The 16,116-nt window shown below is 39.2% G+C and overlaps 1 protein-coding gene across 7 annotated transcripts in view; it reads right to left on the bottom strand.

The window, feature by feature from the left end:
* Positions 1 to 16,116, bottom strand: part of C2H8orf34 (chromosome 2 C8orf34 homolog) — a 292,844-nt gene that overhangs the window by 29,735 nt on the left and 246,993 nt on the right. For 3 of the 7 annotated variants that reach the window (XM_039522706.1, XM_039522710.1, XM_039522707.1), the window contains exon 13: positions 9,820 to 9,913. In XM_039522706.1, coding sequence (XP_039378640.1) covers positions 9,820 to 9,913 — 94 coding nt within the window. Of the gene's footprint in view, positions 1 to 423; positions 441 to 6,784; positions 6,805 to 9,819; positions 9,914 to 11,012; positions 11,096 to 16,116 lie in introns of those variants that run through there. The other 4 variants (XM_039522709.1, XM_039522708.1, XM_039522711.1 and 1 more) reach the window with 4 other exon arrangements.

Below are 16,116 nucleotides of genomic sequence, written 5' to 3'. Positions count from 1 at the left end.
ATGAGGTTTTCAATCATGCTAACGCAATCAAAATTGCTTAACTTGATTAAAAAGCCCTTTTAATACTCACTAAGATGCAAGCTAACATGGTTGGAATGTGTATTAGCTGTGTTGTAGCCTAGGCTCCCCATAAACAACTGCACTAACACCTTTTTTGCCTGCCAAGACAGGACTTTTGTGTTTGAACTGAAATGTTTTCATGCCTTGTAATGGCAAGGGGAAGGATGAGGGAAATGATGTCGTGACCAAAAGCCCCAGTGAGTTTTTTCCAGTCACTTATTTCCATGATTTTACTCCATCATATCTATCTAGCTATCTCTCTACCTACCTACCTGATATACCAGGCCCAGCGCTGGCCACCCTATCTCAAAGAAGATAGGACACTTATAGAAGGGGTCCAGAGACAGATGATGGAAGTTATTAGAGGTATGGCAACACTTCTACATGAGAAGAGATTGAAAAGATTGGGATTGTACAGTTTTTGGAGATTACAATGATATATGCAAAATAATGAATGGCATAAAGAACATAAGCTGGGCATGCCTATATACTCTCATAATACAAGAATAAGACAACATTCAATTTTTTTTGAAACACAATGCATAATTAACCTCTGAAAGTTGCTGCCACAAAATATTACTGAGGTCAAGACTTAAGTAGGATTTGAAACATGATTACGCATTTATATGAATGTTACTGGACAAAAAGATATAAGGAATACAATACTTCATGCTTCAGGGCATAAACCTACCTAACTACCATTAGTAGACAAGGGTTATGGAATTCACAAGGCAAATTTCTTCTTAATTGTCCATTATGTATATTCTTACACCTTCCTCTGAAGCATCAGGCACTAGCCACTCTTACAGATGGGATACTGTACAAGATGATTCAGCATGGCTATTCCTATAATACTATGCTTGAGAAACTGTCAAACGCCCAACAGAGAGTGATCTCTTCCTTAGATGCCATCAGGTCACTCAGGCAGGAAACAGCTTTGGAAAGGTACTTGACTAAAACTACTGAAAGAGTCTGATATTCTAATATAAGGGAGGGTGACAATAATTTAATGCTTGTACAGATAGCAACTAGTGGGCCTAATTCTCCATTGACTAGTGGCAGGACACCAGAATAAAAACGAGTAACTGAAGTCAGTGAAGTTAGCATAAGATCAGAATCAGGCGCTCTATTTGGAATGCAATATGCAAAATATTAACTAACTAATTCTCTCAATTTTACTGTGAGGTCGGCAGATGATATTACTCCCATTTTACAGACTGGGAAAATGAGACACAGAGAAGTTAGATGGTATTTAGACACCACAGTGATGGGCACATTAGTATTGCATATTGAGAGATTATGGGCTTGTCTACATGTCTCTGCACTGTGAATTGCAGCACGCATTTAAGTGTTGCACCATAACTGCCCCATGTAGATCCTCCTAGCCCAAACTAAAAGGTACCTAATTTGCATTAACAGAGTTACCTTTTAAATAGGACTATGTTAACATGAACTAGATACTTTGTAATTTGTGCTAAAGAGTAGTTACAGCACACTTTAATGCAAACTGCAATTCACCCTCTCGCTAAATAGACTGTGGATAATGTAGACAAGCCCAAAGTGATTTACTCATAGGCCATATAGAGAGCCAATTTCATAGATCAGGGATTACAACTCAACAGAGCTAGCTCATGAATTTTCCCACTAAAGGGGTTCCTCAGCCACAATTATTTCTTTTATATATATGATATATAAACGTAACCCCTCTCAGCTCTTCTTTCTCCCTAAATGTAAGCATTTCCCACTTTGTGCTGCAGGGAGTTACTGCAGCTTTGAGTCAGAATAACTGCCAGTCTTGTAAAATGTATTACACAGATGTTGGAGGGGATTTAAAGTTTTAAAAGTGTAGCATACTAAGGGCCGCAGAAGGAAATCAGCTCTTTTTTCATGAACTCTTCACCTCCTGGTCACTTCTGTACATTGGGATCACAAAGTATTTTAAATTTTCCCTGGTTTCTGTGGCAATCTGACCCTTCTGCTGAAACAATCAGCCAGCTGTGAAACCAAGATATTGTCCAGACCTTATGCAGTACAGAAGGGTATGCATACATGGTTTGATGCTCCCCTGCCATCCACCTTATGGAGTCTTTTATACCGGTGCAAAGTGGATGTAGGATGTTACCATTCTGACTTGTTAGCATTTCATATCTACTTTGCATTCGCTTTGTACAGGTGCCAATGTGCAGGGCAAAAAAGAATGAGGTTCATGGTCTCTTGAACTGAGCCCTTGGAGATCATACCTGAAGGGAAGTTAAGAATATGTGACAAAAACTATAATAGGCTACAGAATATCATCTCTGCCTGTTGTGACAGTGCTCTGCTACTATAGTGATGGTTGTCATATAAGAGCCAAGAAAGCTAGACAGATAGGTCTCAACCTTAACTCTGCACTGATCCCTTTGCACTGTTCCTGTAGTGCAAAGAAGCTAGAAAGCTGCCAGATCTCCCCAGCTGGGAATACTCTCTGCAGCCTCCAACTCTCACATAAAGGATTTACTGAAGAGAGAAGGTGGGTGAGGTATTATCTTTTTTTGGACCAACTCTATTGGAGACAGAGACAAGCTTGTCTCTCTCACCAACAGAAATTGGTCCAATAAAATATAATACCTCACCCTTGTGCCTCTGATCTCCTGAGACTAACATGGCTACAACAACACTGCATACAGGCTTTACTGAAGGCATTCCTGGGGTGGAAATATGGCCAGTGCTTCAGTGTAATCTTCACAGGTGCCACAGGGCCACAGCCACCTGGGCATTAGTTAGAGTAGCCAAGTTTGCTAAGCCCTCAATTCAGCAAAGCACTTAACGTGCTTAAAGTAGGTACTTAATTTTAAGTGTTAAGTACATCTCTACTCAAAAAATCATTTCACCATGTGGCTAACCTTAAGTGTGTGCTTTGGTGAATCAAGGCCTATGCATGGCATCCTCTTGATTTAGTTGAAATTTGAAGGAAAGTTGGTCGTGTTTTTGTGGAAAGTTTAATCTTTTAGTCACATTGGCTACCTTTTTTAACTGACTAATGGTGACTAAGCCTAAATAAGTCAGTAAAAACATTACTTTATTCTGTTAAATTCTTTAGTTAAAAAAATTATACCTACTTTAATTTCCTCAAAAGCTTTGCTTTTGGATGAATTAGTATTTTAGATAAATCATTTAACAATGAACATGTTGTTGAAACAACTTACATTTAAGTAACTCAAACCAGATAGTTCTCCAGATATAATTCAGAGTTGTTTTATCAATATATAGCTATTGGGACATTTTTATTATAATTTATATAGATCACTTTATTTTATATTTGTGCTTTTCTTCTGATACAAACCCTTTTTTTTATGACAAAGTACATTTTTCAAACAACCAAGATAAATAATAATTCATTGTTATCTTTTAAACTTAGCTGTATATAGTCTTTCTTCTGGTTTATAAATGAAGTAAAATTTTGTAGACTACAGGAAATGATGACTGGCCAACAAATCTTTCCTAAAAGCCTAGAATCCCACTTGCAATGTTTATTTGAACATAAAGGGAAACCTTTTAAGTCTAAACTAGAAGTCAAACATTTATATCTATGTTACGGTATTTCTTGGCAGTTAATATAATGGATATTCACATAGTTTCAATGAGGATGAATTCATTTTGCACTTTGAAATCTACAAAATTATATAACTGTAACAGGAACCTGGAGTAATGAGGGATCTTTTTATGTGTAGGATTTTATGGATAGCCTCACTATCGTCTTTTTAACTGATAAATTTCATTTATTGCTTTCCCACCTTCGTTTTATATAACGTCTAAAAATGTTTGTATTCATTCATTCAGGGGCACATTTGGTTCCCCCAAAAAAGAACTTTTAATATCTCATTTCATTTTTCAAAGATTATGAAAGTTTTCTGGCACTGATAACACAGAACCACCAGCCCCAGTCCTGCAAGCATATAAGCAGGACTGGGGCTGGGGCAGGACATGCTTGAGTGTTTGCAGTACAATAGTTTGTCAGGAAAAAATTCTGCTGCTCCAACAACTGACGCTACATAATGTCTTCCTAACTGGTGTTAGTTTTACAATTCACTTGACTGTGTCCTTGAGAACTCTGATAAGAAGAAGCTTTAGAAAAAAAATCATGAGCCAGCATAAATATTTGACTCTCATGAGATCACTATGTCATGGTCTCATTCCACATATGACTGTCAAACAATGCCTGGGGAAGCAGCTGACATCTCTCAAAATGGCACATATAGAGTGGTATTTATTAGTATGGATATCAACTAAGGGCTCGGTTATGTCTCCCCCAAGTTGCTCTGCTGAGCCTCCTCCTGCCCAACATGACTAGAATAGGCTGTGCTGGCCTTTATACACTCATTCCCCATAGGAAGACAGTGTGGATGAGAGGTGTGTGCACTGACATTTCTCCCCTGGCCCAGCCATGCTCTCCCCGTTTCCTATATCTTGTACACTGCCATGGAAGGGCCTTCATGGAGCTAATTTTTATGCCACACAGGGGTTAAGCAACTGCTTTGCACACATACCTTACATCGAGATTGTTTCCTATACAGGCAGAGACTGGTTTTGCCTTAAATTCATACCTATTGGAAGAGAATGTGATGCTACGGTGTGTTGTTCTACTCTCCCCCAGCAATGAGTGTGACAGGAGAATAAAAATACTGACTAAAGGAAGCATTTGTGTTCATGTAATAAATATTCCAATCAATAATTTTCACTGAGACCCTAGTTTTGCAAATCTTATTCTTGCTGAGTGGTACCTACCTTCGAAAAGAGAAGGTTTAAAAAACAAAAACAAAACAAAACCCCAAAACCAAACCAAACCAAACACATCCTGATCCAGCATAAATGTTTAACTTCTTGAGAGCACTGTCATACGCTTTTTCTACCAATGACTGACAAGCAGCTGGCATGTCTCACTATGGCACATCTAGAGTTATTTATATGAATGGATACTAATTGAGGGCTCCAACATACCTGTATAGCACAACCCAATTCTCAGAGATAAGGGCCCAATCCTTTCTAGTATTTCCATTTTGCCAACAGTCTCAATCAGTAGGGCTTCTTATGGGGCAAGGTACTATTCAGCATGAATAAGAGTGGCAGAACTGAGCGCTCAGTGAGAAATGTAATGATGTGCCCTTTTAATGTGTCTTTTTCTTTGCTCTTTTTGGGTCTGATCCTGCCACCCTCCCTCATGTTGAATATTCACATTTATTTTCTACTAATTTGGTGCTATTCAGTATGGGTAAAGCTGGCAGAGTTGGGCCCTTTGCTTTGTTTCGTCAGAGTTGATGACTGTCTCCTAAATTTTGTAGCCACTTTTTTTTCCAAAATCAAGCTAGAAAAAGAATAATCTAGCCATATAAAGATGTGGAAATTATCCTTATCAGACACTTTTTATGAAAGCATTTAACCTGTGAATAGGGACACCAAAATTAGACTTTCGAACAAAATCTGAACTTCTCATATTTGTAAACTTGGGCTGAGTCTTGCTAGGTCTGCTACTCAGGGCAGAACCAAAAGAGAATCGGTGAGAGAAGGCTTCATCCTATGCCCACTGAAGTCAATTGTAAAGCTTCTACTGACTTCAGTGGTGCAGAATCAAGATCAATATGAGTACAAATGTGGGGGGAAATCCCAACTCTTCTGTCCCTCAATTCAGGCTTGGTTTGAGGTCTATAACAGGGCTTAGACTGCAAATTCTTTCAGCCAGGTGCCATCTTTCCATTGTGCACAGGGAACTTGAGCCATCCCTGCCTTTACCACAACACAAATAATAATGAACCAACCTTGCTGTATTTACTTTACTTTCGTGGGTGAATACCCACATCCGACAAAGTGGGTATTCACCCATGAAAGCTCATGCTCCCAAACGTCTGTTAGTCTATAAGGTGCCACAAGACTCTTTGCTGCTTTTACAGATCCAGACTAACATGGCTACCCCTCTGATACTTTAATGTGTGTGTGCTATATGAACCAGGCTGTGCAGGGTCTGTTTTCAGGGGCAATCACTGAATGAACTTCTGCAGGTTCACTGGGAGGTTCAGTTTCTTCCATTAAGGGATTTTTAGCTACTGTGTGATGCTATAGCCCGGTCCTGCTACACCTTTGAAGGGGAAGTTGCTTCTTGCCAGACCCAGAGACACTAAGGAATTGGAGGCTTTTTTCTTATCACCTCTCCTTCTGAGAAGGGAGTGGCCACCATGCACTCTCTGAAGTCTCAGGGGAAAGATAAGCAAGCCACCAGGCATCTGAAGACAGCAATGGAAAGGGGTGGAGGGGTTCTATGCTGGCATCTGAAGAGAAAAACGCATCAGCCCATGGCTGCTGATTTTTTGGTGGGTCTAGGGTGCCATTTGAAATGAAAAGAGAATCTCAAGTCTCTGATTTTGTGCAAGTTCAAGGTTCTGTGCAAACATAGCACACAGACCTAATGCAATCACCAGGAGTTCAGAGTATACAGAAAATCAAGGGAGAACAAACCCAGTAGCTGTAAGAGCTTTAATTGCTATTGAGGTCATGACACTTTCTTCTGAAGCCACACTAGGGTAAAGGTTGGGTAAAGATTAGGGTTCTTCTTTTCGGGAAGGAGGACACGTTAGTGTTTTTTTTTTGTTTAGTTATATTTTTAATATGGAGAGTTGAGTGAGACTCAAAGACTGGCACTATAATGGCAACTACTACACTCACATGATATATCTATTGACTGTGGCCACAACTCATGAACGGATGATATTTACACTGAAAGGAAAAAACATTGTTTTAGGTACCAAGCAACAATGTTGGTGACTATTTTTCTTTCCTTCATTGCCATAACATTTCTCTTTTTCCCCATTATCTTTTCTTTTACTAAATAAAGAGTTCTAGAAGTCTCTATCCTGGCATTTAATGTCAAAGAAAACTCATTTTCACTTTGCTCTAACTGATTTGAACTGTTAAAAAATGATTTATTTCCAATTGTTTTGGGTTCTTCCTCTTCTATTTTACAAACTACAGGTAACATTTTCAAAAATGACTTAGGCACTTAACTCAAACTTCCAAAAGTTCCTTAGGAACCTAAGACCCATTGACTTTCAATAATACTTCAGCTTCTAACCACCTAAGTCATTTTTTAAAATGGGACTTAATTAGGGGGAGATTTTCAAAGGCACAAAAGTCAGCTAGGCACCTATTTCCCACTAAAAATTGATGGAAATTAGGCACTAAATTGCTATTTTTGCCTGTGAAAGTCTTCTTTTAGACTCATAAGTAAGGTAGACGATTCTGTAAACGTTACCCAGTGTAACACTCATTAGAAGATAAAATAAAAGAACACAAGGTGACTGAGATCATTTGTCTCCTAACTTTTTGCATTGTTAGAGAAATTTTCCCACTGCCCAAGACTAGCTTTACACCTGGGTGCTATTATCTCAAAGAAGCCAAAGAATGTGGAAAATATTATCCTTATATAATTTATTAAAAGCTGAGTCAAAGAACAGGTGTTACTATTGTAAAGATTAATTCAGCAGCTTTTCTCTTCAGACTCATAAATTATGAGCTTTCAGGCCCCTCAACACTAAATTACATATACAGTGTCCACGCAGACTTAAGTGTCATTTATTAACTTTATTCTAGGATGAAAAATGAAATTGAATCTGTCCATACTTTGCCAGCTGCACTACCTGCAGTGAGCACTGAAAACTGGTATCATTAGGTATGCCAGGCTTCTCATTGGCTTTTCACTTTACAGCCATTTCAACACCTGGGTTTTGGCAGGTCCTTTTTTCTAGCAGTTAAAGTTCTGAACCATGGGCTTGGCTACAACACTGACATTCCATCTCCAGATGGCTGCTATTACCACATAATTATTTTTTTTAAACTGATTTTTAACCCAATCTACCATTCTCAGATGTCACATACAGTGTAACATTGCTTAGATCAAACATTTTTTGTTCTCCCTTCTCTACCTATATTAGTACAAAGAATGACCTAACTTAAATAGTGCAATAGGTCATTATGCAAGGCGATACGTAGGCATAAAATCAAGATGAGAGCATGTTACAGCCTAAATCATTTTCATAAAGGAAACTATTATTTACAATTATATATTTTTTCTTCTCTGCTCTCATTGTCACAAGTTCTAGCTAAAACTAATTGTGTTGATAAGTGTCAGAGGTGTCAAAGATTTTGCAATAGATACACAGTGGGCTGAATTTAATTACCACCTGGTCTGGCATTACTTGTGAACCCAAAGTGAAATTAACTCTTGCACAGAGGGCAAGCACAGGGTTCTCTTAGAACACGCCGGGTGTATCTGCACAGTAGCTGGCAAGGTGCTTTCCAGAACAGGTAAACAGACATGCGCTAGCTCTGCTCAAGCTAGCATGCTAAAAATAGCAGGTTGCAGTGGCACAGGTGGGGGTTCAGGCTAGCTGCCTGAGTATATATCCAGGAAATTGGGTAGGACTGAACTCAGGATGCTAGTCCAAAACTCCACCCATGCCGCTGTGGCCACAGTGCTACTTTTAGAGTGCTAGCTTGAGCACAGTTCATGCATTTCTGTCTATCCGCTCTGGGAAGCATCATCCTAGCTGCTGTGTAGACATACCCTTAGTTGTGAGGATCTGGGCCTCTACAAAGGGTGCTTTTCACATACAGAATACCTGAATAAGTGAGAATTTCACGTTCACAAAAGGTTGACAAATTGGGCCTATAGGTTATGCACTAACATAAAGGTAAAACAGCCAAAAGTGTAACAATGAGAGGGAAGGGGTACATATTTTTTTTCTTTTACTTTGGGAATCTCAGTGTGTAAATTGTAACATGAAAATCAAACCACAGGCTAACCGTGAACTTGCAATATCAGCGTGAGCAGATGTAATTCTTCAATTTTTCAAGTGACATCATTTTGAAAAATGTATTCTGTTTATCAGACACGATCTTTATTAATTATACATAGCTCTCCAGTGACTATTCCTGTAGGAACCTGGCATTTCTTACTGTAATGCTGTTTGTTCAAGCAGTTCTAGTTCCATGTACAAAGTGCTCTAAGCACCTGATTAAACAGTCTGGTTTTTTTTATATCCATAAAGCCAAAAATAGGTTAGGAAATAGCGTACATTTTCAGCCTGACAGATCACAAGCTGCTGTGCTTAAAATAAATTCAATTTGCAGAACATATAACATTTCCAACAAGATTATTTATAGGTATTGCATAACCAGATATGATTGGTTAAAGCTTCAATGTATGGAGATTCATAGTGTGCATTATTTGACTTTACTTGTTCTTTCATTTAGGTCATAATCCTGTTGACCTTTACTAACATGATTGGACCTACAGCCTTCAAAGGGACTATGCTCGTATAAGAGCATAAGAATGGCCCTACTGGGTCAGACCAAAGGTCCATCTATCCCAGAATCCTGCCTTCCAACAGTGGCCAGTGCCAGATGCCCCAGAGGGAATGAACAGAACAGGTAATCATCAAGTGATCCATCTCCTGTGGCTCATTCCCAGCTTCTGGCAAAATATACTACTATAAGGGCCACTTAAGAACTTGCAGGATCTTGACTGTAGGAATGTTTGTGTAAAGAAGTACTACATGTGCAATCCTTCAACCCTCACTCAAGTGAGTAATCATTATGAGAATAGCCCCACTGGAGTAAAGACTACTTCTGTGAATAAGGGGTGCAGGATCTGGCCCTATGAAAATGAGGGGAGGGGAGCATTTTTTACATATATTCTCTCAGGCACCATCAGCTCCCAACAAACATACTCACATTTATCTTGATCTGCTTCCACACCTTCACTCTCTGTGTCACTTGGCAATATCCATGGTTGGTGGGCAAGCTGAAATTGATGTAAGAATTCATCCTGTCATAAACAGATACATTTTAGATAAATTACATAGAAGGGTTGGCTTTGAATACTGATAGAAGCAAGCACTTCAATCTCAGTTAATTGGACAGATGAAAGCCTCAATAAAATCCAGTACTCCCTCATCAAAATAACCCACAATTTAAATGGTTTTCAGATAAGGCAAGAAAATTTGGGGCTCATTTTACTTCTCCTGTTAATCTGAGAAAGGATTCGTTTTTGAATTAATATTGTTATGGATTCCTGTACACTTATCTTGGAAATACAGTCATACAAAACCGAATGGAAACATGTTCTGAATGCCAGTACTCCATATATCCCAGTATTACCAGGACCATGTCCTGAGATATAATGCAATAAGAGGGGAACAGGTTTTGATCCAGTGGGGCTTGATCCTGCTCCCATGTAAGTCAAAGGCAAAACTCCCATTGACTTCTATAGTGCAAGATCAAAACGCAAAAACCTTACCCAAAGCCTACTGAAGTCAATGGAAATTTTTCCATTGACTTCAGTGGGAGAAGGAGCAGGACCATGAAGAATTATTTAAAACTTATTTTTACCTCCAACATATCACAAATCTATTGGGATAGTGGAAGTGGGGCTTTGAACAATTGATAGGCATCAAAATGTAAATACTATTTTTATTAAGAGAGGGCTGGGCATGTGTTTATTTTTTAAACTGTTTACAGTCAGTTCTTAATATAAAATAATACAATGGCAACTTTCTTTATAATATTCTTGGGTTTCAGAGAGAGAGGCGGGGAAGGGCAGTTTAGCAACCAAAGGTAAATAGATGGTCTTAACATTTCAGTGGTAAGTCTGACTGAAAATAAAGGTTATAAAGATTATGAACCAGATCCTCAGAATCTCGCTCTAAATACTCAGAATCTGTTACCTTAAATATGACTAGGGAATGCTTTAAAAAAAATCTATTAACAAAAATTAAAGTTCAACAGTGAAAGTTGCTATGCACAGAGCTGAGGTCCAAAAACTTTAGCATTATGAATGTTTATTTTTATTGTGTTTTCTCAGTTGCAGTGACTGTAGTGCAGAGCTGGGCAAAGTTTTCTGGTTTATGGAGCAGAATTCCTGAAGCACGGGAGCATTGTTTATGCTGCTATCACACTGATTAGTCCACTTTTTTAGCCCTTCTGATCATCTGGTTACTCCACGATTTTCCTAAAGCATAAGGACAGAACAGGGAGAGTTGTTCAAAGCAACTCTGTAGAACAGAATCAGAATATCTCACAAAGAGATCCCCCATGGTGTAAAATACATGAATATGGAACTCTGTCCTACACTTCTTCACTAGCCTGAGATACTATGGAAGGTATTTATGGAATTCCTATAATTATGGAGTAGAATTGTCCATGCATTGTCCATTATTAATTGATTCCTTTAATAAAGAAACAGGAGACTGCACATGGCCGGTATTGAAGAAAAATGAAAGAGAGTGCACTGAACATTGAGGCATGCATGGAGCTTCCATGGGTGAATTTAGTTCTTAAATTTTTCCCACTTATTATTGCCACTTATGAAGTTTCTGCCATGGAAGTGCCACTCAAGTATAATAAAGCTGCCTAGAGGGATTCTACTCTGTGTAGCTGCCCCTTTCTCTGGCACACTGCTTTGGAAACCTTTTCCTCTTTTCCGCGCCCCCCACTACTGAAGGACAGCAGCAAGAGCCTGGGAGACACTTTTGATGGGAGGGGGAGAGACCACATGCTGTCCAAGTAGAGATACAGCTATAGTCAACATTCTCTTAAGTAATTCCATTACTAGTCCCAGTGCCATCACTAGTAGAGGAGTGGGCATGAGCACACACAGTACTCCAGAATTTGTCCGTAAGCGATCAGACAACTGTAAACAGTAAAGAACAAGGACAACTAAAAAAAGTGAATAAATGTAATTTTTGAACCAGCTGTAGTAATCTCCCAAGAAAAATTATAAACAAATTAGTTTGTTCAACTCACTTAAAAAATGTGGCATAGGGAACAATCCTTCATTAGCAGGGAGATCAGTAGGTGTTCCCACTGCTTTATTGCATTTTTAACATCTAGAATTTTATAAATAAAACTCTTTGCCAGAGAGCCAAATTCTGCAGTGTGCCTCTAAGAGGTTCAGCAGAGAATCTGCAGCCCAAATGGGATGGGGAGACTTTAAGCTACTTTTGTTCCCTTTCAGTCGTGGGCTGCTTCAGGGAATCGTGTGGTCCCCAAGTTAACTTAGACAATCCTCAAGGCCTAAGATACAGCAGTCTCTCAGGGCTGTACTATGGGCTGCAGCTTAGAATCTTCACAAATCTGTATACTGTGGTTCTGCCCCTGCATCCCCATCACACCAGCACCTGTACTGGGGAGAATCCACCCCTGTCCAGAACCAGCACGTTAGATCCCCTTTATGCCATTACAGCCCTCTTACCCAGGTAAAGGGATCTGAGAAGGGATAACAATTTGGCTTTCAGTTACACCAGTGTAAATTGAGAGTAAGTCCACTGATGTTAAGGACTTGCTCTGGATTTACATTAGGCTAACTGAGAGCAGAATTTGTCCCTTAAGGTTTAATGCCTCACTCTATGGTAAACTCAAACTAGTTCAACTTTCCTCTTGTTAACAGACACATTAAAACAAAAATGTACATATACTGAAAACAACTTTGAGTTATTCAGACGTGTAAACTGATTGTAAAATTCCATTTGTTCAAGAAATGAAACTGAAAACAAGAAAGTCAATGGGGCTCTTTTCCTTCAACACCAGTTTGTAAGAACTATAAATGAACTGTGTCAGACACTAATGGATTCTGTCCTGAACAGAGAAACAGAATTCACCATTTTTTTAAATCAAACTACATAAAATACTTAAGGAAAAACTAAATGCCTAAAATGCTATGTACAAAAGGGCATAAAACCTTGATTTATTAATTTTATAGAGATAATAAAAGCTATTTCTCCAGGTAACATTTCTGTGTTATAATTCAGTTTGCCCTTGAACAGAGCTGGTAATATAACACACCTGCTGGTGCTACAAGATATTATCTATTCCAAGAGACAGGTATTCATATGTTGACATACTCTGATCATTAGGTAACTTATAATTCTTTTTGAGGGGGATTAAAGAGCTAAGGTCTTGGGCATTTTTAAAAAGCTTAACAGCTGACATGTTAAATCTTTGCCAAATTATTCAAGAATTGTTCTAACACCATTAAACCAAGCCTGGTTAGAATATTGTCTCTGTCACAAGACAAAAGAATAATTTCTCTGGATTTTATTTATTAGTAGTATTTTCTTTTCAGAGTTCAGTCCTTCCTTACATAACTCTGCTTCACATTAAAAGCTGTACAGGAAATGTACTTAGAGCACTAACAGATATATTTAAAATAGTGTTTACTGAATTAGTTCATCATCTTTTAACTATTATTTCTGTAGAGTTACTCCTGATTTACACCCGGGTAAGTGAGAAGAGCAGATTGCCTGTTTTCTTTTTTCTCAAGCTTTCAGCTTTGCATCCTGTACAGTAAATACAGTATAGCCATGGTGCACTCTCAGCTAATGAAAAGAACAGGAGTACTTGTGGCACCTTAAAGACTAACCAATTTATTTTAGCATGAGCTTTCGTGAGCTACAGCTCACTTCTTCAGATGCATAGAATGGAACACACAGACAGGAGATATTTATACATACAGAGAACATGAAAAGGTGGAAGTATGCATAACAACAGGAAAAGTCTAATCAATTGAGATGAGCTATCATCAGCAGGAGGAAAAAAAACTTTTTGAAGTGATAATTAAGATGGCCCATAGAAGGTGTGAGGAGAACTTAACATAGGGAAATAGATTCAATTAGTGTAATGACCCAACCATTCCCAGTCTCTGTTTAGGCCAGAGTTAATTGTATCTAATTTGCATATTAATTCGAGTTCAGCAGTTTCTCTTTGGAGTCTGTTTTTGAAGTTTTTTTGTTGCAAAATTGCCACCTTCAAGTCTGTCACTGAGTGGTTAGAGAGGTTGAAGTGTTCTCCCACTGGTTTTTGAATGTTATGATTCCTGATGTCAGATTTGTGTCCATTTATTCTTTTGCGTAGAGACTGTCCGGTTTGGCCAATGTACATGGCAGAGGGGCATTGCTGGCACATGATGGCATATATCACGTTGGTAGATGTGCAGGTGTACGAGCCCCTGATGGCGTGTTTGATGTGATTAGGTCCTATGATGGTGTCACTTGAATGGATATGTGGACAGAGCTGGCATCGGGCTTTGTTGCAAGGATAAGTTCCTGGGTTAGTGTTTATGTTGTATGGTGTGCGGTTGCTGATGAGTATTTTCTGTCCTGTTATTTTCTTTTTTAGGCCTGTCCTGTAGTAGGTGGCTTCTGGGTACTCTTCTGGCTCTTTCAATCTGTTTTTTCACTTCAGCAGGGAACGAGAGCTAAGGAAGCATTGTTCTAAGTCAGCCATAAAGATGTTGGCATACTGAGGGGCCATGTGAGTACCCATAGCAGTGCCACTGACAACATCTTTATAGCTGACTTAGAACAACGCTTCCTTAGCTCTCGTTCCCTAACGCCCCTACTCTACTTGTGCTACATTGATGACATCTTCATCATCTGGACTCATGGAAAAGAAGCCCTCGAGGAATTCCACCATGATTTTAACAATTTCCATCGCACCATCAACCTCAGCCTAGACCAATCCACACAAGCGGCCCATTTTCTAGACACTACTGTGCTAATAAGCGATGGTCACATAAATACCACCCTATACCGGAAACCCATTGACCGCTATACTTACTTACATGCCTTCAGCTTCCATCCCGGACACACCACACGATCCATTGTCTACAGCCAAGCTCTAAGATACAACTGTATTTGCTCCAATCCCTCAGACAGAGATAAACACCTACAAGATCTCTATCAAGCATTCTTAAAACGACAATACCCACCTGTTGAAGTGAAAAAACAGATTGACAGAGCCAGAAGAGTACCCAGAAGCCACCTACTACAGGACAGGCCTAAAAAAGAAAATAACAGAACGCCACTAGCCATCACCTACAGCCCCCAACTAAAACCTCTCCAGCGCATCATCAAAGATCTACAACCTATCCTTAAAGATGATCCCTCACTCTCACAGATCTTGGGAGACAGGCCAGTCCTCGCTTATAGACAGCCTCCCAACCTGAAGCAAATACTTACCAGCAACCGCACACCATAAAACATAAACACTAACCCAGGAACCTATCCTTGCAACAAAGCCCAATGCCAGCTCTGTCCACATATCCATTCAAGTGACACCATCATAGGACCTAATCACATCAGACACGCCATCAGGGGCTCGTACACCTGCACATCTACCAACGTGATATATGCCATCATGTGCCAGCAATGCCCCTCTGCCATGTACATTGGCCAAACCGGACAGTCTCTACGCAAAAGAATAAATGGACACAAATCTGACATCAGGAATCATAACATTCAAAAACCAGTGGGAGAACACTTCAACCTCTCTAACCACTCAGTGACAGACTTGAAGGTGGCAATTTTGCAACAAAAAAACTTCAAAAACAGACTCCAAAGAGAAACTGCTGAACTCGAATTAATATGCAAATTAGATACAATTAACTCTGGCCTAAACAGAGACTGGGAATGGTTGGGTCATTACACTAATTGAACCTATTTCCCTATGTTAAGTTCTCCTCACACCTTCTATGGGCCATCTTAATTATCACTTCAAAAAGTCTTTTTTCCTCCTGCTGATGATAGCTCATCTCAATTGATTAGACTTTTCCTGTTGTTATGCATACTTCCACCTTTTCATGTTCTCTGTATGTATAAATATCTCCTGTCTGTGTTTTCCATTCTATGCATCCGAAAAAGTGAGCTGTAGCTCACGAAAGCTCATGCTAAAATAAATTTGTTAGTCTTAAGGTGCCATAAGTACTCCTGTTCTTTTTACGGATACAGACTAACACGGCTGCTACTCTGAAACCTCTCATCTAATGGAATTTCTTCTTTCATGGCATGTGCCTAGAAGGAACAAATGTAACTTTTCCCCTCTTATCTTCTTCTTTACATAGCATATATACTGAAATGGGAGTGGAAACAACCACTATCAGTTATAAAGGCTGCAAAACAGTTAAACCTGACCTCTCATGCAAACTTAAAAGGAAGAGCTGGGCCATATTTGCCATGGAATTTTTGTTAGGGCTTC

Source organism: Mauremys reevesii, linkage group 2, assembly GCF_016161935.1.
Source record: "Mauremys reevesii isolate NIE-2019 linkage group 2, ASM1616193v1, whole genome shotgun sequence".
Taxonomy (NCBI): Eukaryota; Metazoa; Chordata; order Testudines; family Geoemydidae; genus Mauremys; species Mauremys reevesii.
This window is presented reverse-complemented; position numbering and strand designations above follow the sequence as displayed.